Here is a 24,302-nt window from a genome sequence, read left to right as displayed (position 1 = left end):
TTATATTTCCACAAGTTGCAAGGGGTAGGAAAATTGTTTGAATTATATTCGGGCTTTTCGACAATCAGCCCCCGTTCATCCGCTATCCCAAGGGTGCATATTTTGAAATATATAAACTTTTAAGGATTAAAATAAGTTAGATACTAGATAAAAATGTATGTAAAATTATTAAAAGATACACAAGTTTTAGTTAAACCTTTCTAGATAATCTAGAATAATAAAATAAAACTCAGTAGATAAATATACTTAAAGCTAACGGAGTCGAAACTCCGGCGGCACCACCGCCGTACCTATTATTATTCTGGTTTGAGGGTGTGGTAAGGGAGACATACTTTTCCGAGGTGTTCCAGCTTAGTCCTCAAGAGTAGCGGCGCATCTGCGGCCGTCCTCATCCTATCTGGGATTGTACAGATGTCCATGGGCGACAGTAGCCACTTACCATCAGGTGGATGCATGCTCGTCTGCTACTTCTATCTTATAATACAAAATACCTCAATTCCAAAACCACCGAATGAACTATTAAACGCTGATTAACCACTATAAAGGAAGCGAAGTAACGTCCTTCAACGGGACTACAATGTTTATTTTGTCGTTAGTCACTTGTTAGTCAGACGGTAAGTGCCTCTCGCGCTGATTGTGTTACGTGACACTTTATCTGTCTTAAATAATACTTAACGTATTGTTTCGTGTTGAGAAAGTTTAAAAATATGTATAAAAGTGGAAAATATATGACTTGTGTCTGTGTTTAGTTTGTGTTGTGTGTATAGTGAGTTAACAGTTAGTGTCTTCTGGCATTAAAACTAAGAGATTTAATCCTATTTACATTACGGTCATCTAAATAACTTGTCGATTTTATACATAGACTAGCTGACCCGGCAAACTTTGTGCTGCCATATAAATAAAAAAATGTTAAGGGTGAACAACCCTTATCACTTAGGGGTATAAAAATAGATAGTAGCCGATTCTCAAACCTGCTGAATATGCATATAAAATTTGGTTAAAATCGGTAAAGCCGTTTCATAGGAGTACGGTTACTAACATTGTGACACGAGAATTTTATATATAAGATTCCCTTAAACTTCATTTACAATATTGATTTTTATATAAATAATCCAAACTCGCCTATAAATTCTTTCAAAACTTAAATAACTATGCAATAAAGAAAACAATTTACTTTGTTTATAACATTTATATACTGTACAAGTATAGACAATTACGAATAAATTAATTCTAAATATTTAAGTAGGGCTGAAAAATCTAAATTTAACGGTCAACCTATACCATTACTGTCCCACTGGTGATAAGTGCTGCCGGTAATTCTTACGCTGGCCAAATACGAAATCGTACACTTACCACCTACTACTTTGCAGTGATAGCCTAGTGGTTAAGAGACTCGGCCTCTCAATCGAGAGGTCCGAAGTTCAAATCTCACGAACCTCTGATATTTCAAGGTTAGGTGCGTATTAGTAATTAATTATCGCTTGCTAAACGGCGAAGGAAAACATCGTGAGGAAACCTGCATACCTGAGAGATTTATAAAGAAAAAACAAAAATCTCAAAGGTATGTAAAGCCTACCAATACGCACTTGGCCACCGCGGTGGACTATGGCCTAATCCTTCTCATTATAAGTGGAGACCCATGCCCAGCAGTGGGACAGTAAGGGCTTGATGATGACATTGATGACACTTTCCACGCCTAAGAGAACATTTTTTTAAGAACTCTCTAACGTCACATGAGTAAAAAAAACTTTTTATTTACTCATTTGCTAACATCTATGTTTCCTTGTGATAGTCGTGGTATTTCCCGTCACAGTTATATCAAGTGATAATGTATTTGTAATTAACAGTTAACTTTCATTATTTTATTTATTGATCGCCATGTGGTCCCTCGAATAGCAAAACTCCGCCTCTTTTGATAAATAACATCGGGACATAGGGATGAAATCCAGGGGATGTACAAAAACATGTTCATGCGAAGTTATTAAATGCATCATCAAACGGTGACTACGGAAATTCCCTTTTCTGGGAAAGGATTGTGACGAACAGGTCACGAATGAAATTCTACATTCATGTTAAATTTATTGAGACATTTTCCTGGTATTTTACGTACTTAATAGTATATACTCTGAAGGTAGTCTCGTATTACTTTCTGGAAGACAGCTGCCTAACGCCAGTTAGTAATAATATCCAATCTTAAACTTAGCCGATAAATATTGTTAAATTTCGATAGACGGTAGACAAAATGGTTAAGATTGATAATAAATAATCAATTCGTAATACTAATAACTACCGCGGCATGAACCGTGATAAGATGATTACATAATTATCGTAAAAATAATCCAAATCTAAATAATTATAGTTTAAAACTAATAACTACCCTAAAATCATACAAGGAAAATCGTTAATCCTGTTTCCTGGCGATCCTGATGAGGAGAATGGGATAAAAATATTAAAATCGTGTATTGTCATCGGTTCTTGATAATTGTTCAAAATTTTAAATTAATCGGACCGTTCAAAGTGGGTAAAAATCGAGTTCTAAGATTCCGTTACATACATACAGGTAAGCTAATAAAGGCGTGGTAAAATCAAACTTATAATATGACAAAAATGTTGACTATGTCATACCCACAATTTAGACGATCCGGACGACACCTTAATCATCATCAACCCATTACTGTCCCACTGCTGGGCACGGGTCTCCTCTCAGAATGAGAAGGATTAGGCCATAGTCCACCGCGCTGGCCAAGTGCGTATTGGTAGACTTCACATACCTTTAAGATTTTTTATAAATCTCTCAGGTATGCAGGTTTCCTCACGATGTTTTCCTTCACCGTTTAAGCAAGTGATAATTAATTTCTAATACGCACATAAATTTGAAAATCAGACGTGCCTGGGATTTGAACCTCGGACCCCTCGATCGAGAGGCCGCGTTTCTTAACCACTAGGCTATCACTGCTGTACACCTTAAGGTGCATTAAAATCATCAAGCCGTTTGGGCTGAAGGACGCGCCAAATAATGAGACATTTATAGATACATACTTAAAACATTGCCGTCCGATGTGGGATAAAACATTATCAATATAAAATACTTAATTAGATATGAAAGCGTGGTGTAATAAAATATAAACCGCAATAATACACGATTAGTAGTAAATAATAAATATGCAAAACAAATCTCTTAATGCAAAACACTCATGGATTGTTTGCTTTGCTAATGACTTTAATATATGATTAAATGGATCGCCATTAGTTTATAACGATTTGCTTTGATAGGAAAAATAGAAAGATTCGCCTTCACCGCCTTGAAATATAATGTCCACAAAAGGATTATTTTATCATTTATTGTTTAGTTTTGACAAATAATGAAACATTTTTAGAGAAAATGTACATACTTATAAATAATTAGTACTACGTAATTTACTTAAAAAATTTAATAATTTCCAACATTTTAGAACAGAGACGTGGCAATTTCAATTCTCTCAAATTGATCACACCTAACAAGAAACTGTACCTAACACTTTCTTGTTACGTGTGATCAATCTATGTATTTTATTCATCTAAGACGATGTGTGAAATTATTGTTTTAATCATAGAATAATTTTAAACGATTCGTGATTTGCTTTTAACCTCATTACATTATTTATTACATCGTCCAAATATCTTTAAAACCAGAAGTGCTTACTCGATTGTACGTGAACTGATATTTACTATTAGACTGTGCGATTCACCAATTGCTTTATTTCGTGGCCCTCCTAGATATTTCGGTCGACGAAAAAAAATCGACAAGCTATTTAACTCTTCAAAAATGTTTATCCCTGGCTATTGTCGACGAAAAATAAAATATATTATAAATTTCAATAAATTTTAACACATAAAATATAATTTCTTCATTTATCTGCCATGAATCATTTTCCTGTTTTATTTTTATATTAGCTTAAAAATATATAAGATATAAAAAAGTAATATAAATTTTATTACTGCGGGCTTACTTACTAAGGACTTACGAATCCTTATTATCCTCATGTAATTCGTAAAAATATTAAAAACCCGCTTTAAATGACTTTTCCTGTTTGTCCGGTCAAATTAACTACAGTTAATTTATGTGAGAATACTTCCACTGTAAGCTTTGTAGTTAATAACAAGCGGTTACTTCTTAAATAAAAATCAATATTGTGAATATTTCTTATTATTATATGCTGTATATACAGAAAATGTAAAAATTAATTGCAATTTCTTAATAACCAAAACAGTAGGATATAAGTAGATATACAAATGTGGAGAAAAGGCAGCATTTTAACGTTACTACAAACAGGTAAGTTAATAATAATCAATTAAATTGACTTCTAAAAGATGTTCATAGACCTACTAATATTAGCAATTGCATTATAAATAATGACATTGTTTTTATTATTAAAAGAGATATAGGTACGTCCAAAGATCTCTGTGGGCGAATCTTAGCAGTAGCATTATAATTAACAGTAACAATTTTAGTATTCAAAGAGACATAGAGATATATAGGTACTTTTAAGGTGGTAGTATCATCTATGGTTCGACTCCGGCTGCACCACAGCTGCATCTAATTCTGCCTAATGACAGCAGTTTTAGACACTGCTGTCATTAGGCGTTCTGGTTTGAAGTGTACGCTAAGATAGACTTATCAGAGGCACTCGTACTCAGTCCTCAAGGGTAGCGACAAGCTAATACAAGATGGTAGAACCCTTTGTGGTTCGACTCCGGCGGCACTACCGCCACACGTATTTCTGTCTATAACAGCAGTGTTAGGCGCTGCTGTGTTCCGTTTTGAAGGGTGTGGTAAGGGAGACATACTTTTCCGAGGCGTTCCAGCTTAGTCCTCAAGGGTAGTGGCGCATCTGTGGCCGACCTCGGGTAGGAGTATTTAATCCTTTGTGGGGTTGATTACAGATGTCCATGAGCAGCAGTAGGCACTCACCATCATGTGGACTGCATGCTCGTCTGCTACTCCTATACTATAAAATGAAAAAAGAAATTGATCAAAACTGTACGCTCGTTTGCTATTTCAAAATCACTTTATAAACTTTAGGATTATATACTTAATATTTGACTAATTCTAAAGAAAACTTTAATAGTTAAAAGCCTGTAATAGAGCCGCAGATGGCGGCACTATTCTCTAATTGCGGTAATTAGAAGAATGCAGCATTACCCTACTTGCGCTGATGTAGCTCTTAAATCTACACTAATGTAATCCGCTTTTTATGTCTATTATTTTAATATATGCGGGAAACTGTATATTTAAGTGGATTATTTAAAATTCAAAGAATGATATTTTTTTTAATATGAAAGTAGCAGATGAGGATGCAGTCCACCTGATGGAAATTTGCTATTGCCGCCCATGAACATCTGTAATCAACTCCAAATAAGATTAGATTCCTACCTGAGGTGGGACCAAAGACCTATATCTAAAGGTAAATCTAAAAAAATATACGTCGTAAAACTATGTCTTACCACACTCTTCAAACCAGAACACAGCAGCGCTTAACACTACTGTTATTCGGCAGAAATACATAGGTTAGGCGGTGGTGCTTCTACCACCTTTTGAACATGTCGTATAAGTAAATACTAAATACTATAAGTAAAATATCACCCGGAATCCTAAAATGTAAAAAACTATTTTATAACCCTTTTTGATCAACCATTACCTTTTCTAGATATAAAAAAATTTCTAGATATAGAACGTGGTATTCCTGAGGAGCCGGAGAATCTTCAGCCGCTGTTAGGAGCCAGTGATGACAATGGAGTACTCAGACCCTCCCGACCTCCAAGGCCTCAACACTTGAACGTTGGCGGTAACATCACCAGGTAATTAGGTTGCAACTAGCTAACATTCAATATATAGGATCAAATGAAAGTCCTACCTGAGGTCGGCCACAGATGCATTACACCTTTAAGGATTAACTTTGTTTTAATGTTTACTTTACAACATCCTTCAAACTAGAACACAACAGTGCTTATACATACGTTGTTATAATAGAGAAATAAGTTTTTTTTACGAATAATACCCAAATACAAAACGAGAATGCAGTCTACCTGATGGTACGTGGCTACTGCCGCGGCTGGGCATCTATAATCGACCCCAAATAAGATTCCTACCATAGATCGGGCGCAGATGCGCCACTACTCCTGAGGACTAAGCTGAAATGCCTCGGCCTGCCTGCCTGCGTAGGTCTCCCTTACCACACCCTTCAAACCAGAACATAGAATCGCTTAATGCTGCTGTAATTAGACAGAAATAGATGTAGCAGTGGTGCCGCGGTCCAACCACAGAATTCAACCACCTACATGAATGTAGAAATATGTATGACTTCACTGCAGGTATGACTGCAGTCAAGTCACACGTATATCTGCCTTTATTAAGTATTAAATATAAACCGCAAACTCTTGTTTGTACTCGTCACTATTTCCTAGCCACTAAATCTTTTACTGCATATAAAGCAACAAGTTGGCAAGCGGTGTGTTTGCGAATGAAAATTGGCGAGAAAGATTTATTTAGTAGCATCTGCAAGATCCGGCTTTAACTAAAACCTCGGAAAAATCCTGCAGTATAGGATTAAAGCATCTGGACTCTACTTTTTTATTTGGATCGTATTATGAACCGACACTTATAAATTTATATACAATAAGGTTCTTCGCTACATATATATACTTAATACCTTATTAAAGTTACACATAGTTTTATTATCATCGGATAAAAGGATTAGCGAAAATAGTACATTACAATACGAGGACGAAAAATTTTTTTCTGACAAGTGTGAGTTTGCAGGCCGAGCCGCAGGCGAGGACTGCAATCACACGAGTCAGAAAAACATTTTTCGTCCGCGTGTTGTATAAAATTTTATATTACGGGGTCGGAAATGGGGGTTTTGCGCACGCGAAGCGTGCGTAAAACGTCCATTTACGCACGCCGTGATATAAAAGACATTTTTAATTTCATTTGTTGATACACATAATATGGCGACTAGCCATATCGTCTTCGACTCAATCTTATATCATGGCACGATACAAAAAGCAGATTCCTGAGTTTTAAGTTACAAATATTTTACCTCCTTCATAATTAGAGACCTTACATGTTGGGTCAGCCATGCTCTTAAGTCTTACTTTCTTATATATCATAAGTGTTCCACTGTGAACATGTATACGTCTCTAGATTTATTCCCTCAATTTACATCGCTCCTATAATTCTTCAAATCAATCAGATTCCGACTTGTTTACATTTTCATCTAAATTAATCGATCAGTCAATATAATTACAATTTTTACAAACAAGGCCACCAAACAACACCCACCTTCAAAAGCTGCTACTGGGAACACCGTCAACGATATCAACACCAGACAATACCCCGGCACTGGAGACAGCTGAAGGGTTCCCGAAGAAATGGCGACGGAGTGACAGAAGATTAAGAAGACTGAACACTGAGCTGCTGGAAGCTATCGAGACCCATGACGTTGAAGAAGTTGAAAGGTAATTTATGTCTTTCTTTCATCAAGACAATAAGTATTCTTTAGGAATTCTTTTTCTTTTTGAAAATTACGGGTTCACAGCTGCTACACAGGAAGTACTCATGCCACCATTGTTAAACTCTGGAAGTGCGAGTGGTGCATTGGTGATAAGATGCTATTAAAAATAAATATTTATGTTTTGAAGGTGGTGGAAAAATTATTTTAGCCTATTTGTTAAGTAATCAGTTTTCATTCAATTTATCTACTTTCAAAACCTTCCTTCTACTTCAATTTGGTTATTTTAATAATAAAATAATAACTAATATAATTCTTCAGTAGTGTTAGACATACATGGGCGCGTCCAGGATCAAATAAATAGCAATTTTTAGCTGTCGCATACGTATTTCAGTGATTGTTTGATCCTGGCGACTGCTTTTTCTTCGTTCCTATACAAATTTTACAGATTGTTTTTGGTTCTAGCGAGCATTTTTTTGACTGATACGAGTAAATACACATTTCGCCTATGTACTTTCTTTTCGGCCAGGCACCCCCTGCCGGCACCCATGTACACACAGGACATTATCAATCTATAGTCTTAGCATTTTAGACTTTTTTTACTTTCAGACTCCTCAAAGCAGGTGCCAACGCCAACGCAACATGTCGACTGGACCTGGTCTCCGCTTGCCACATCGCGGCACTCACCGGAGGGGACTCCCTCTCCCTCCTCATCAAGCATGGGGCAGAGAAGCACAGGCTGGACAGGCTTGGAAGAACGCCCTTGCACCTCGCTGCGTTCGCTGGGAATGCAAGACAGGTGGCTATCTTGCTGGACTTCCCGGAAAGTAAGTGTGATTTGTTTTTAATCATATAGGAGTAGCAGACGAGCATGCTGTCACCTGGTGGTAAGTGGCTACTGCCGCTCATGGACATTGGTAATCAACCCCAGATAGAATTAGATATTCCCTCCTGAGGTCGGTCACATATGTGCCGCTACTCCTGAGGACTTAGCTGCAACGCCTCGGAAAGCATGTCTCCCTTACCACACCCATCAAACCAGAACACAGTAACGCTTAACCCTGCTGTTACGATGCAGAAACGGGTGCGGCGGTGATGCCGCCGGAGTCGAACCGCAAAGGGTTCGACCTTCAAAGGATAGGATTTATTATCTATTAAAAATTTGTACCTTCATTGGAATGACAGTGATGCCGTCTGTCGAAAATTGATCGTACCAACTCAGAAATCTTCGTGGGCTCATGCACTACAACTTTTCTAAAGATCATCACGTTATCAAATGCATAGTTTACAGAATCGTAAAGGACTTACAGACAAACATTCATTTTTATATATACAGATTTTAGAGTTCCTTTTCATTTAAACGGAATTCTACTGTATAAATCCTGCTTTGTTTTGTAGAGTTATGTGCGTTTTAGAAATGATTATCAGATGCTTCAACCACGAAAGAATAATTATATTATGAGGAAAGAATGCGACTTCTGAGCATGGGCGTCTCAGAGTGGTGTAGGCAATAGCCCGTAGCTGACAAAGTGTAAATTGATAGACTTCTCACACCCTTGATAATTTTATTTTAAGAATTCTCGGACATGCACGTTCCCTTACTATGTTTACCTTCACGAAGTGTTAGTCAAGTTAAGCAAGTGTTAGTCAATTTGTAATACGCACATAACTTTGAAAAATCAGAATATCATAGGTGCGCCCCTGGGCATAACGCCCACCGGCGCGGGGTCCCTGTAGTTCCGGGACCAGAATAGGGCTACGGTATCTCCTGCCTGTCGTAAGAGGCGACTAAAAGGGGCTTCCGGGGTTGCGGGTCGTAAGAGTGGGAGCTCGAACCGCCCGGACAGCGACCCCGGGAAGGACGGCGGTATGTGTGGTCGCATACCGTTGTGCACACCAGACGGTGTGGCGAGCGTCACGCTCACCTGGGAGGAGCCCGATGGGGCAACGCGCTAAGAGGACTCCGGTTGCGTTCCTCTGGAGATCCCGGAGTCCTCTACGCAGCGCAGAGGACGGCCACCGGGGGGGTTTTAGTGCGGTAAGAATCCCACATAACCCCGTGCCGCTCCCACGGTACAGGGTACCTTTTGAAGGTTTCCCCCTCGTAACCAAAAAAAAAAAAAAAAAAAAAGGTGCGCCCCTGGGATTTGAACCTCGGATTCCCAATTAAAAGAATTCCTAACCAACAAGCTATCACTGTTCCAATGTATTCTACTAACGTTAAATTATTAACTTATTGCCGTGTTATAAAAATTGAACTATCAACTTGTTTTACCTTATTCATAACATAATTCACAATGCAATTGTATGACAATAAAATAAGACTGCCTGATTCATTGGAATACCCGACCTTCGCGTTTGTGATTCATATTTGCATTGCAATCTTAGACCAAAAAGACAGACTTCGCCCATAATTTTAGAGCCAGTCTTTTTGGGTTATTTGACTATATATTTAGGTTACAGCATAACAAATTGATGAAGTGTTGCATTTAATAAATTATTTACACGTGATTTGCAATGCTATGTGCATAAATACAGATTGCGTTTAGTATTTAACACTATCTTGAAAGAATCGTAGACGGTCATTTTTTTTTGTGTAATTTTGAGTTATTTTGGAGACTGTGAACTTATATTTTTCGTAAAAAGAAAGATATTTTATTGTCACCATCAATATTTTTGGTGACTTTCAGCTGGGTTCAGGCCACAAACGAAAATCGTGAATCCGCCACTGATAATATAATCAGTGTGATAAGTCAGTGTTACAATATTAAATGTTCGAAAAATTAACATCAATTAACATCTTTAAGGAGTAAAAATATAACTCGACATCACTTCAAAATGCACATGTAATTACGATGGTCAAAGTGTATACTGAGACCCGTGCCCAGCAGTGAAACAGTAATAGATTGATGACTTATGATGACTATGATTGATGAAAAATGTATTCAATTGTACTTAAATGCATCTTCCTTGAAGCTATCTTCCTTATTTGTTCCAAGATTGCAATTAAACAAGTGTTATTCATTCATACTCGTAATTACCTAACATGTCTATTTATAGCAGTGAACTACACTGACCTCTTCTGTAAAAGATAATATTTAATAACCGTCAATACAATACACCTCGAAACATCCAACCGCTGGGTACATATACACATCCTGAATTAGATATTATTAGTACTCAAACAAAATATAAATGGCATCTATGTACTCGTATGAAACATACAGAATAAAAACCCGGCGTTCCAACTTAGTACTCAGAGGTAACGTCGGATACCTTAAGTAGGAATCTTTCTGTTTGGGGTTGATTATAATATAGATTTACATAGATAGCACAGTAACTGTAAGTAAGATCTACCTACCTATATCAGTAGCACTACCATGAGTTTACAAAAGTATTACTCGCTAGCGACTGCGTAAAATAAATGTCTGAAAAATTGTACAGCGCCTCTGGTGGTTACTCGTAGAACTAAAATCCGTAGTGGCGTAACTCGATACGTAAAAAACCTATCGAAATCAAATCGCTAGCGAATGTCATTATGATCTATTGCCATACAAATTGACAGACGTTGTCAAGAAATACCGTAACGATAGTAGTTATGTTATTCACTAGCAAAATGACAATAGTTTTCTATTTACAATTTCTATAGTGGCGTTTCTATGCCAACTCATGGTAGTGCTACAGGTGGACTGCATGCTTGTTTAATACTACATTATACATATATTACATCAATAAGTTCTATAAGTATATAAAGTCTACGTAATTCTTTACTTAGGAATTCTTGCAAAGTTTACACATATAGAAAATATCCGTTACATTATTACGCGGGGAAAGAAAACACGTATTTTTGGATTAGTGCTATCCAAGAGTTATTACAGTGTAGAAGATGTTTTATTAAATTCCCAGGATCGAAATTAAATCGAAAGGGAACGATAGCCGACATTACTAGCGATATTGCTATTACACGGTACGTGATTGCTGTTTTATAGGATAGGTATATTTATAGGCCTAGGTTCTTATCTAACGGCTGGCTACAGTAACTGTAGGAAAAAAGATGATATGCTTCTAAATGGTACTTTAATTTAAATAGTCTGTATTACTTAACCCTTTAGTTTCGGGACCAGAATAGGGCTAGAGTGGGATACTGTAGCCCTATTCTGCCTGCCGTAAGAGGCAATCGCCTCTTTTAGTCGAAAGGGGGACCCCGGGGTTCTGAGCGGCAAGAGTGGGAGCTTGAACCGCCCGCCAGCGACCCTGGAAAGTATATCGGTATGTGTGGTCAGCAGTCGCATACCGTCATACATACCAGAGTGTGGCGAGCGTCATGCTTACATGGGCGGCGCCCGACGGGGTAACGCACCAAGAGGACTTCAGTTGCGTTCCTTTAGAGAGCCTGGAGTCCTTTACGTAGAGCTGACTGACACTTAACAAAATTGACTTAATATTCGAAGATACACTAAAAGTCAAACAAATCTTCAGATTGTAATTGGATAACAACTAAAACTCTTAATTCCTCCATAGATATATTAACCAAAGGAAATGTACAATAAACGCCATTTAGATGTTTCATGATTTACATCGTTTTCATTATCAATTTTTTTCATGAAGACCTCAAAATTTAGCTCCTTCTCATAACAACAATCAGGTGGAATTCGTGATCAGGCGCCACCACCGCTTCCGTCTTCTTGGAGACCAGCCTCAATACCATGAGCTCATCTGTCACGTCCTGAATATATTATTTCTTTATGAGGTTTTCTGTTTATTAACTATTTTATAATATAGACGCAACGCAGAGATTGCATTACTTTATGTTAAGTGGCTAATATCGCCTATAGACACCTTAATCAACCCCTAATAAGAGACCTACGTGAGGTCGGCCTCCTGAGGAGAAAGTTGGAAATAACTCTTTGTCTCCTATATCACAACCTTTAAACCAAAACACAGCAGCGCTTAACGCTCCTATTAGGCAGAAATAGGTGTGGCGACGGTGCCTCCAGAGTTACCAACTTCAAATGGTCATAAGACACAATATGAGGCTATAGTGCCTGTAAACCCCTACCGTTTAACTTAAGAAACTTGACCATAACTAACAATTTCTTTTAGCGCATTCGAAGCGTGGTGAGACAGGTTCCGCATGTGCGTAGAGTATGTCGCTGCGGTCAAGCTGTCCAGGGTTGTAGTCTCCGGAAACCCTGGGGAAGGAATATGTAAACTTTACCGACTTTACTTACAAGATGGTGCCTTCTCTTTAGGACTTTCTGACTGTCTTACTTTCATCCTCTTATGTTGCACCAGTTTTCTACTGTTGCCTTTTATATATGAGAATTGGGAATATGAGAATTCTTGGAACTAATACTTGGACTTTCAACTTAGGTAATGTTCCAAGAACTCTCTTTAAGGGTCTGCGCTCACTGCCGACGCAGTAGTAAGTACAGCAAGGGATTTTGAAGCGACAAATATAATTATAACTTAACAGTAAATTTGAAATTGCTACCTTCATTCCACTAAGTTATTTATAAGTATAAGTTAATTCCATTCGCCGAATTCTCCGTACTGTGCCGGCAGTACAAACTGGCAGTATCCTTAAACGGCGATGTAGCACTACCGTGTACAGATTCGAGTAATAGGTAAGGCTATTATTAACTATAATACCAGCATAATACAGACAACAGATTACGTATCATAGTCACGTGTATATAATTTAACAAAATTATATCTTTGTTGAACAATTAAGTAAGAAAACAGGATACAATTATTACAAATATAGAATTTGAAACAGCATTTTATTAAAAGGTAAACTGCTTTGAATGTTTCTTACACATCCGTATAAATTGTTGTAATGTATGAAAGTCGTCAACCCATTACTGTCCCAGTGCTGAACATGAGTCTCCTGTCAGAATGAGAAGAATTAGGCCATAGTCCACCGTGATCATCGTGCTCGCCAAGTGCGTTGGTCGACTTCACTTACCGTTGAGGACTTTTTTTTAATTTCTCAGGTATGCAGGTTTCCTCGCAATGTTTTCCGTCACCGGTAAAACAAGTGACGCACATAACTTAAAAATCTTAAAAAACTTAAAAATCAGAAGTGTTTGGGATTCGAACCTCGGACGCCTCAATTGAGAAGTCAAATTTCAACAACTAGGCTATCACTGCTGACATTATTCGTTATTCCATTCCATACTTGCCTTCACAATTAACTATAATGGTTCCAACAACATTCCCGTTTTCATTTATCCTGGTCATTGTGTTAGTTGCGCCTGGACCCTGAGAATTTAAAAACGGTTTTAAATGTACTGTGGAAAATGTGAATTATTTGAGTGTAAATTTGTTGACTAAAGCCAACGTATCCTTTAAAACATATTTCCTTCTCAAATTTTACGACAACTTTTTCTTCTAAATTAAAATAAAAAACTACTACTGCCGTCCGCGGACATCTTTAATCAACCCCAAATATGATTAGAATTCTACCAGAGGTCAGCGACTATACCTTACAAAATTGCACAAACTTGCGATGTGTTGCACAACTACAAAGAGCAAAGCTAATTATATATGTAGATTCATAATTCTAATCACTTATAACTATACTAATTTGTAATCATAAATACATACTATAAGTTTGAACCCGACCTCCGTTTGTAGAACATACGTGGACTATCCTTACTCATTCTGTTTCTATGTTTACCACAAGATACCGAACTGATCTAACAGATGATCTATAAAAACTCAAAAGCTTTCAATCTTATGAAACGCCCAAAAAACACCTCAGGCTCTTAAATTTTGATAGGCACTAACCATAAAATTCAGAGCAATCTCCATGATAACGCTGTAAAAGGTCTTCGGAGCTGTAAAAAATCTTAATTTTATTAAATAACGAAAAACACTTCGCTACGCTGAACCCTTGACTCTATTTTCATAAAGAAATTTCTTTGACGCTTACATCACGTCTTTTTTGTTTGCGACCAGTCTCATAGAATATTTTGTTACACTGCGAAGTTTGTATATGTTCTGGGTTCACGTGTGCTTTAAATATAGTTTTTATATCGCTGCTTAAGGCATATTATTATTTTTATGGGCCTGTAGTCAAACTGACTTCTTCCGGATCTAAGTTAGAAGTTTTTTTATATAATATTTTTTTATATAAGTTGTAAACGAGCTGCATCCTCCTGATATAATACTGCTACCCATGGACATCTGTAATAATTCCCAGGTAAGATTAAATAGCGACATGAAGTTGGCCACAGATACGTTTTCTACCTCTGAAGATAAGATAGGAATTCTTCAGATAAGTATATCTCCCTTACCACATCCAATGACGGCAATGCCTCCAGAGTGGAACCACAGAGGGACCTTCAAAAGTCCAAAGAAGCTTAATCTTGCAAATTCTCCTATGCTTTCTTGAAACTATAATACATGGATCAACTATCGCTTCATACCATCCAAACGTCCTTCATCTAGTCTTGAAAATATAAAATCATTATTTCTCCGGGAGGCGACACCGAAGAACTTTATTACGATATGCGCCATTAATTACGCCGGCGATGAAATGAGGAATAATCTAACCCAACTTTTTGTTCTTCGTTTCTTCACATGCAAGGAATTCTCCATAATAAAGTTGTCTGTTATTTGATTAATTAAATTTCATGGACATTCTCACAAATTCAATTCAATTCTTCATAAATTAAGCTTGGGTTCTCTGGAAGACTAAAATTTTGACCATTGTTCGTACGAGTAATATTTTCATACCAATATCATCAAACTTTTATGTCGTGGAGTTTCCTTCACCACGTATTCACGATTTCAAAAATGTATATTTTGCAAAAAGGTGATAGTACTCTCCAGACCATGAAGTTCACCTGAAGGTCGTAGAATCCTTTGTGGTTCTAGTCCGGCGATACCACCGCCACACCTATTACTGCCTCATAACAGCAGTGTTAAGCACTACTGTGTTCTGGTTGGAAATGTGTGGTAAGAGAGACAGACTTTTCCGAGGCGTTCCAGCTTAGTCATCAGGGGTAGCGGCGCATCTGTGGACGACCACAGGTAGGAAAATCTAATCCTATCTGGGGTTTATTACAGATGTCTATGAGCGGTAGTAGCCACTTACAATAAGGTGGACTGCATGCTTGTCTGATACTCCTATATTATACAAAAAAAAGAAAAACAAGAAATAAATAACTTAATTTCAATATCTATATTTTCAGACATGCAAGACCGAGTCGACGACGAGAGCATGTCATCAGACGCAGAGGAAGATGTGAAGAAGATGTGCTCGCTCACCAAACAGATGGTGAACGTTCGCTGCGACATCGGGGAGGTCAACATACTGCTCCCCAAGACCTGGAAAGACAACATTGATCATAACTGCAAGGATATCAAAGGAAGTGTGAGTTGCTTTAACTTACCCTGCTGTTGTCGTCTAAAAATTTTAGTTTGCTATTTTTATAGAAGTGCTTGCAATCTTTTTTAAGTTGCACTGATAAGGTCTCTTTCCATACCAAGGAGATCTGGATTTGGACGTGAGGGATTTTATTATAGTTGTCATAAGTTGTAACCACACCTGGTACGAACTTATCAGATACCTTCTCGTTAGTGTCTATCCGACAGGAATCTAATCCTATCCTACCTATCCGACAGGAATCTTGCCAAGGTACTGTTGGATTGTCTTGTGTTGCCTAGCCGGCCGAAATAATTTAAAGGTATGACCATAGTACAATCACAGACAGCAGAAATAGCCAAGTATTTAAGAAAATTAGCCGCTTGATCGAAGGGTTCACGGTTCAAAATTTCAAATCCGTACCGCTCAGGTACCTCTGATTTTTCAAAATTATGTGCGAATTACAAGTTAATTATCACTTGGTTGAACGGTGAAGGAAAATATCGTGAGGATGGTAGGAGGAGGTATCGATAGTTTTCAAAATTATGTGAAGTCTACCAATTCGCACTTGGCCAGCGTGGTGGACTATAGTCTAATCCTTCTTCTTCTAATCTAACTCTGAGAAGAGACTCGTGTCCAGCTGTGGTACAGTAATGAGTTGATTATAATTTTTTTAATTTCTAGTTACCCCTCCTCAAACCGGGCTGGACTCCTCTCCACGTCGCGGCGTCCTGCGCGCGGCGGCACTGCGCGCGGCTGCTGCTGGCCGCTGGCGCTGATCCAAACATCTGTGACGTCACCGGCAGAACTGCTCTCGATGTCGCCGGTTCTGGATACTACTATGGCGAAGAAATTAATTCTGCAAAGTAAGTCAATTATGTATTTCGAACGTTTTGATTAAACCCTGGCTCCAACATCTGTGACGTCACCGGCAGAACTGCTCTCGATGTCGCCGGCTCTGGATACTATTATGGCGAAGAAATTAATTCCGCAAAGTAAGTATCATGAATATTTTGATTGAGTCCTCTTCGTCATCGCTGCATTGCATTGTTTCTATGGTATTCTGATGTAGTGTCTATTAAGTTTGAAATTCATCAATCAACTGAATCAACGTCGGAAATTTTAGGAAAATATCCTTCAAAATGTCTTTAAAGATCTATTCAAGATTAGCAGTTATTAGGTTTCTTTTTTGCACCAATAAATGGTCTGTTTAAAAGGATAGCTATTTCTGGATATTGCTCTAAGATATCACAAAAAGAAATTATGATTTACTTTACATTCTATAACGTCTATTACATTGATTCATTGGTATCTATTACTTGGTACATATGTGTCTATAGAATCATCGTCATCATCATCAACCCATTCCTGTCCCACTGCTGGGCACGAGTCTTCTCTCAAGTATTAGACCATAGTCCACCGCTTTAGCAAAGTGCGAATTGGTAGACTTCACATACCTTCGAAAACTTTTTTTTAAGTTATCTCAAGTATGCAGGTTTCCTCGCGATGTTTTCATTCACCTTTTTACTGCCTATTAAGTTTAAAATCTTTTATTTATTTATTTTAGTTACAAATTTGTGTACACAGAAACATAACAAAGAAATATAGCATTAAAAAGAAAGTAGTACAAAGGTCTTTTTGGAATCAACGTCGAAAATTTCTTTGGAAGATTTTCGAAATATCTTTTATTATAAGGACCATCTAAGATAGCAGTTGTTTTTATTTTTGCACCAATAAATCATCTGTCTAAAAGGATAGCTGTTTTTGCATTTTTTTCTAAGATACCACAGAAAGACATTTCTGTACTTTACATTCCACGAGATCTTTCACATTAATTCATTAATATGTATTACTTGATACATCTATGTCTCTAGAATAACTATATTTAATTCCAAAACTACGATAGATACGGTACCCTCCTACGGATAAATACACTATCCATCAGTATCGCTCATTTTTCCATAATAAATATTAATAACCGTTACAAAAACAAATAATTCCTTGGTAAGCGGTTGCCAAATTAAACATGGCCAGATTTCCCTGGAGAGGGCGCACTAAACGAATCTGCGCCCTAATCTTGTTCCGGCTCGTTTATCATTTCTCTCCGTAATCTGGCGGGTTTGTTACCAGCCCTGGTTATAAGGACCAGTTGTTTCCCTTTTAATACCTACTTACTTTTTCCCGACTTCGAAGGGTTTTATTTTTTCTTTTTAAAAATATAGGAGTAGCCAAGCATGCAGACCATCTGGTGGTAAGTGGCTACTGCCGCCCATGGACATATGTAATCAACCCAAGATAGGATTAGATATTCCTACCTGTGGTCGGTTACAGATGCGCCTCTACCCCTGAGGACTAAGCTGGAACGCCTCGGAAATGTATGGCTCCCTTACCACACTCTTCAAACCAGAACACAGCAGCGCTTAACATTGCTGTGGCAGAAATAGGGGTGGGGAGTGGTGAGGCCATGTCGCCGGAGTCGAATCACAGAGGGTTCTACCACCTTGAAACGGTGGTAAATTAGACATGGCCACATTTCCCTGGAGAGGGTATACTAAACGAATCTATGCCCTAATCTTGTTTCGCTTGTTTATCATAGCTCTCCGTTATCTAGCGGGTTTGTTACCAGCCCTGATTATAAGGACCAGTTGTTTCTATTTTAATACCTACTTACTTTTTCTTGACTATGGAGGGTAATGTTTTTCGAGCGTTTTTGTCTCATTCTCTTTCTCGCGCTCTTTTCGATTTTAACATATGATGTGTCGTTGCTTTCGTCTAAATTTTAGAAGTTCAATAGGCTACATCTACATATAAGAGGGAGGTCCTCTTCAGTTACATATTTTAAAGCCGTGAGGTTTTGTTTTTTTAATATTTTTTCTCATATATAAATCTAATCTTGGTTGGTGTTGATTGAAAATATCCAAGGGCGACTGTAGCCTTAGCTTTAGATGAAATGCATGCTTGCTTGCTACTTCTATATTATAAAAATACCCTCACATAGATAAGTACTATCGGAAAGACAAAATAAGTTATTATGTACTTTAGGGAGTTTCTCGAAAAATAATCGTAAAAATGAAATATACTTAATGTGCTACAACATATTTGAAATATAAATCAACATTTATTTTATGTTATTGGAGGAAAGGACACCAAATTGTACGTCTATAAATTCTCGCCTCAAACGCCATCAATTGTTCAGCGAAAATCACATTTGTACTGCTTTATTATGAACTAGCGTTGCCGTGCGGTTTCTCTTGGACTTTAAACGATTTCACAACACTCCACATTCTTGTAGTATTGTCCGTATTTGCCCTCTGGGGTAGCAACTCATTTGCGGCCGACCATAGGTCACAGATGTCTTGTGCTCTTATCTTATTTAGGGTTGATGACATACGTTCAATGTCACTAGCCACTTACCATCATGCGGCTGCATGCACCTCTTCAGTTTTACGATATATAAATAGACATAAATAAAGATCCAAATATATTTCCAATAGCCAAAGTAAAGGCATTAGACGTATTTTCACATGCATTGATACCTTTAAGCAAGAATTAGGAAAAAACATACAGAACCATAAATACCACTTTAAAAATTTTTGCGATTTTTTAAATTAAAATCATGATTTTTTATCAGTTTCACAGAAGTCATCAAAATGCTACACGCAGCTGGTGGAACCCACAACACCATGAAAATCCATGGCATCAACAACGTAGACACACCTCTCCACACAGCAGTCGAACTTGAGAACATGGATGCTATAAAAGAACTGTTGAATGCTGGAGTGTCCATCGCCTGTCTTAACGCTGCTGGTGAAACGCCACTCCATGTTTGTGTTAAGAAGGAACTGGAAGATCCATTAGCGGTAAGCAATCATTTTTAGAGTACAGTAATAGGTTGATGATGACGATGATGAATCATTTATAGTTGTAGCCTAAGAACGGTTGGGTGATCTTTAATAGCTGATTTTTTTGGCGAACGCTTCTGTCCTTCAGAAGTTTTAAGTGTCGATCATGGGGTCGTCGTTCACTGGTTGTTAATATTAGATAGCAATCTTTAAACCTGATAGTCCTTATAGGCAGTTTTAAGACAGCTTACAAAATTCATGAACCCAACCAAATGTACCTTACTTTTGAGTGTCGATTGATGATGGAGTATGCTCTCTTGTCTAGACATGGGACATTAAAAAGGGTTGCAGCCAGTATAACTAACAGTAGAAGTCCAAGTTTCAATGAAAGGTTATTTATTTAAATGTATAAGATGGACATGTACCTATTAGAAATAAATTATCTATTTAATAAAATATATTTTTAGGTACTAGCAAACTATGCCCACAAGGACGCAGACCCGATGTCAGCCACAGTCGACGTGAAGGACAGGGACGGGCACACAGTACTCCAAGCGGCGGTGGAAGCAGCATGGGTGCCCGGGGTCTGCATTGCCCTTGAAACTGGTGCTGATGTTACTTTGAAGGTAAATTATCTATTCTACCTAAAATGTGAACACGTGAAAATATTACATATAATCTGATAACTGATGACTTGATGGTAATAGAGAAATAAGGTTCATACAGGAAAAAGACATGCTTATAAATTTCAATGTTTATCACTTGAATAATAATTATAATCTTGCAATTTTTCAAATCATTGTTCCTCGTTATGAATTAATTAATAAGTGAATGTGTGTACATATTATAAAAAAAACTATTGAACAGGTTAGGTTAGAAGATCAATTTTTAGGTTAGGTTAGTTTATAGATCAATGTTGACGATAAAATATTTTACCAAACTGTACTTACTATATCCCTTACAGGCGAACGACGGCGAAACACCTATACACTCAGCTGCAGCTCTAGGTAACATAGACGTCCTAACAGAAATACTCAGTGTCGCCAAACAAAGAGACTTTATTAACTGCCAAAACGAAGAAGGAGAAACACCGCTGTTCAAAGCTATAGTGAACGGCCATCTTGAATGTGTTACAGCTTTACTCAATGAGGGAGCATCAATAAAAATTACATTACCAGGCGATGTAAATGTACTCCACGTAGCAGCAGAGTATGGGCATACGGATATACTTAAATTCTTATTAGAGTATGATAAAACAATAACTCAAGACATGATAAATGCGGTATCAGCAGGTGATAGAAGGGGATTTGGACCAATACACTTCGCTGTAGCAAATGACAAAGCGGACTGTGTGGACCTACTTTTATCTAAGAACGCTGATGTGAGACTGAGAACGACTTGTAGCCCTCATAAGTCATCAACACCTTTACATATCGCTGCCGTCAAAAACCACGCTGATATAGCCAGAATCATTCTCAAATTTGACAAAACGACCATACATGAAGTGAACAGCATGGGCTGGTTTCCATTACACAGTGCCGGTCATCATGGGAGTCGGGATGTCATTATCCTTCTTCTTAGAGAAGGAGCTGATTTATCAGGTTATACGGACGGTCCGAAAAAGTTTAGGAGAACAGCAATCGATATGGTCGTAAACAACTTGTCTAAACCCACAGAGTTTCTAGAAGAAGTCTTCGATACGTATATTTCGTCAAATTGTCAAAACTTTCAGGAGGCAAATTGCGAGATTACTGTGGATTACAGAATTCTGATGCCGACGACATGTGAAATGGAACAGATGAAAGTTATAGACGCGCTATTAAAAACTGGGAATAGATATGGTCAGAGGCGACTACTAGTACACCCTTTGCTTGAAAGCTTCCTCTGTTTAAAATGGAAGGCTCTCTTACCGTTCTTCTACACAATCATTGGAGTTTACGGTCTCTTCGTGTCGTCCTTAACTATTTTTATTGTGTCTGTCTTCTTCTATAAGGATACCAATGATACCGCACCTGTCTGGTTGAACGCCAATATCTGGGGATACACTGTTTATGCAACGATATGTCTTATTTTATTACAGGTGAGTTCTTTTATGTTGTGAAAATAGATATAACTGTAAATATGTGTGTATGTAAAGCATAAGTTATAACTATATATTTAACCTGAAAGAAGTGAAAAACACAAGTTATTAAAGTAATACATAAACTAAACAAATAAGAAGACATAACCTATATGTAAGTTAGTGCCATTTAAGACAATCCTAGGAATGCTCTATATATGTTGCTACTAAACGCAAGATGAAATATCATAAAATATTTTGACGCTCTTTTACCTTGTTAAATTCATAAATACAAATTGTTACAACCACATAGATATATTATCCTACTGACGATCTATCTATGTGCAACCATATTGAAAAAGGAATAAATGTATAACTTTTCTTTCCTCACAGGAACTCTTATACATGAACGTGAAAAGCAGTAGATACTTCCTCCAATTAGAAACCTGGGTGAAATTCGGTTCTATTGGTCTTGCCACCATCCTCCCACCAGCCGTCACCGTGGCTTCCTGGGCTACAGCGGAGTGGCCAAGACATGTGGCCACTTTATCTTTACTACTATCCTGGTTGGAGCTAATGTTTCTGCTGTCTAGATTTCCTAATGGAGGGTACTATGTACTCATGTTTGGGAAAGTGGCTTCTAATGTTATAAAGGTATGTATTTAGATAAGATCTAATTTATAGTAGCCATTTAAATTAACTTTCTATTAAATTAAAATTAATCGTATAGACTGACTCCCTAGATACGACAACCAATTATGGAATCTCTTTTTTTTAATTTTACTTATATTTTTTATTGAACTATATCTCATTGAATATGTAAATTATTATCGATTAATGTTTCAAATATCATGTCATTATTTTTTAAAATACTACATTATTTTATTAATTCTTCTTATTTTTTCAGATTTTATTAACATTCGTCTTTCTAGTCATCGGATTTTCTTTAAGTTTCATGGTACAGTTCCATTCTCAAATACCGTTCGATGGTCCTTGGGCTGCAATTGTCAAAACTGTAGTGATGATGACGTCAGAGTTCGACTACGCGGCGCTCTTCGACGAAGAACATTCAACCCAACTCGCCACATCCTTGATTATAGTTCGTTTGATTTTCCTCGTATTTTTAATCCTAGCTGCCATCGTCCTTATGAATTTAATGGTTGGTGTTTCTGTCAACGACATAAATGATTTGGAGTTGCTAGGGAATATTAGAAGATTAGCTAAACAAGTTGAGTTCTTAGGGACGTTAGACAATCTTGTCTACAATAAAGTATTCAGCAAGATACTACCAACGAGAATAAATAAAAGTATCAAGAACAAAAGAAAAGTTTTGGGGACTATAACGATATGCCCAGGAAAGCCTCGTTGGAGGCACTACAAGATCATTCCTTCTAGGATACGGGACGCAATATTGGACAAAGCTGCACTCCAAAAGAAACAAAAAGAAGATGAACTAGGCATGGAGATGTTTGTTAAGAAAATCGACGAAATTCACGATGCAGTAGTCAATAAGAATAAAGTTAAGAAAATTGATTATCCATTTACAATTGATGGTGAAGATAGACCAATTAAACAAAAAGGTAAATTTGACGATATTATCAAGAGATTGGGTGGTTTAGATGACGTCATAACTAAAGTTAAGGATCAGATGACGGAACAAGACTCTACTTCCCAAGTGGAATCGTTGAATGTGAAAATGGACCAAATGGCTCTTGAAATCGAGGCTATTAAAATGTTCTTAAGTAGATTAGAAAGTAAACTAGGTAGTTAATACGTGGTAATATTGATAAATGCATTTAAATTTTAGGCCTTTGATTGTACTTACATCATGAAAGACTTTGTATTTAATAAATATTTTTATTACTTTTGTGTATATTGTTATTTACTTTAGATATGGCAATACCTATGTTCTCAAAGGTATGTGTATATATTCCTACCTGAAGTCGGCCACAGATGCGCCGCTAACCCTGAGAACTAAGCTGGCCCGCCTCTGAAAATTATGTCTCTCTTACCACACCCTTCAAACTAGACTCATAACAGCAGTGCTTAACACTGCTGTTATGAGACAGAAATAGGTGTGGCAGTGGTGCTGCCGGAGTCGAACCACAAAGGGTTCTACCACATACAAACTAGAATACTAATTGGATATTAAACGGGATAGTTGGTTTCACTAACATTATTTAGACAAAATTTAAACCGAAATCACATCTTCACGACGCAAATCCCAGGGGATATTACACAAAACGGTTCCATTCTGCAAATCTCTTTAAGCGATGCATTAAGAACATTTAAATTCGTGCAATCCTGATGCAAGCTATAAATTTAGAAGCACGATGCAACTAGACGTTAAATAAAACAAGAACTCTATCTGAGACCGTACTTGAAGTGAATGGATAGATCGGGGAGAAATGGCTTTAGAGTGACGTAACTGAACCGCGGACTAAACTGTAATTTATTATTAGTTCCATTAGCAATATGTTTTTACATATTTGGCGAGTACAAACGAATAGACACGAGTACGAGTGTGTAATCAACCC

At 37.4% G+C, this 24,302-nt stretch overlaps 2 protein-coding genes across 3 annotated transcripts; one reads left to right on the top strand and one right to left on the bottom strand.

Moving 5' to 3' along the window:
• The first annotated feature begins 614 nt into the window (after window positions 1-614).
• LOC140756668 (transient receptor potential cation channel subfamily A member 1) lies at window positions 615-23,633 on the top strand. 2 transcript variants are annotated; one of them, XM_073092221.1, is made up of 12 exons: window positions 615-777; window positions 4,251-4,312; window positions 5,706-5,838; window positions 7,303-7,497; window positions 8,100-8,317; window positions 15,692-15,873; window positions 16,549-16,730; window positions 19,496-19,724; window positions 20,174-20,332; window positions 20,671-21,786; window positions 22,159-22,419; window positions 22,673-23,633. In XM_073092221.1, the coding sequence occupies exons 2-12, from the start codon at window positions 4,273-4,275 to the stop codon at window positions 23,534-23,536; spliced, it is 3,579 nt and encodes a 1,192-aa protein (XP_072948322.1). In that variant the 5' UTR covers window positions 615-777; window positions 4,251-4,272; the 3' UTR covers window positions 23,537-23,633. The 2 variants fall into 2 exon arrangements, with proteins under 2 accessions (XP_072948322.1, XP_072948321.1); XM_073092220.1 differs by lacking the exon at window positions 615-777 and having other exon boundaries at window positions 4,163-4,312.
• Window positions 12,027-14,441, bottom strand: LOC140756670 (dynein light chain roadblock-type 2-like). Its single transcript, XM_073092224.1, has 4 exons — window positions 14,283-14,441; window positions 13,676-13,754; window positions 12,582-12,682; window positions 12,027-12,216 (listed from the first exon to the last, which is right to left on the bottom strand). The coding sequence occupies exons 1-4, from the start codon at window positions 14,304-14,306 to the stop codon at window positions 12,109-12,111; spliced, it is 312 nt and encodes a 103-aa protein (XP_072948325.1). The 5' UTR covers window positions 14,307-14,441; the 3' UTR covers window positions 12,027-12,108.
• Window positions 23,634-24,302: the final 669 nt, after the last annotated feature.

Source organism: Epargyreus clarus, unplaced genomic scaffold, assembly GCF_041222505.1.
Source record: "Epargyreus clarus isolate Ecla_fem2 unplaced genomic scaffold, WU_Ecla_fem_2.2 ptg000035l, whole genome shotgun sequence".
In the NCBI taxonomy this organism is placed as follows: Eukaryota; Metazoa; Arthropoda; class Insecta; order Lepidoptera; family Hesperiidae; genus Epargyreus; species Epargyreus clarus.
The sequence above is the reverse complement of the archived record's forward strand: the minus strand, read 5'-3'. Positions and strand labels throughout refer to the sequence as shown.

Coding starts and splice junctions, on each gene's coding strand:
- LOC140756668 (XM_073092221.1), top strand. CDS start 4,273: ATGTGGAGAAAAGGCAGCATTTTAACGTTACTACAAACAG. Junction 20,333..20,670: donor GTGCTGATGTTACTTTGAAG/GTAAATTATCTA, acceptor TATCCCTTACAG/GCGAACGACGGCGAAACACC. Junction 21,787..22,158: donor TATGTCTTATTTTATTACAG/GTGAGTTCTTTT, acceptor CTTTCCTCACAG/GAACTCTTATACATGAACGT.
- LOC140756670 (XM_073092224.1), bottom strand. CDS start 14,306: ATGGAGATTGCTCTGAATTTTATG. Junction 13,755..14,282: donor AGATTGCTCTGAATTTTATG/GTTAGTGCCTAT, acceptor TTAAATTCTCAG/GGTCCAGGCGCAACTAACAC. Junction 12,683..13,675: donor CATTATAGTTAATTGTGAAG/GCAAGTATGGAA, acceptor TTCCTTCCCCAG/GGTTTCCGGAGACTACAACC.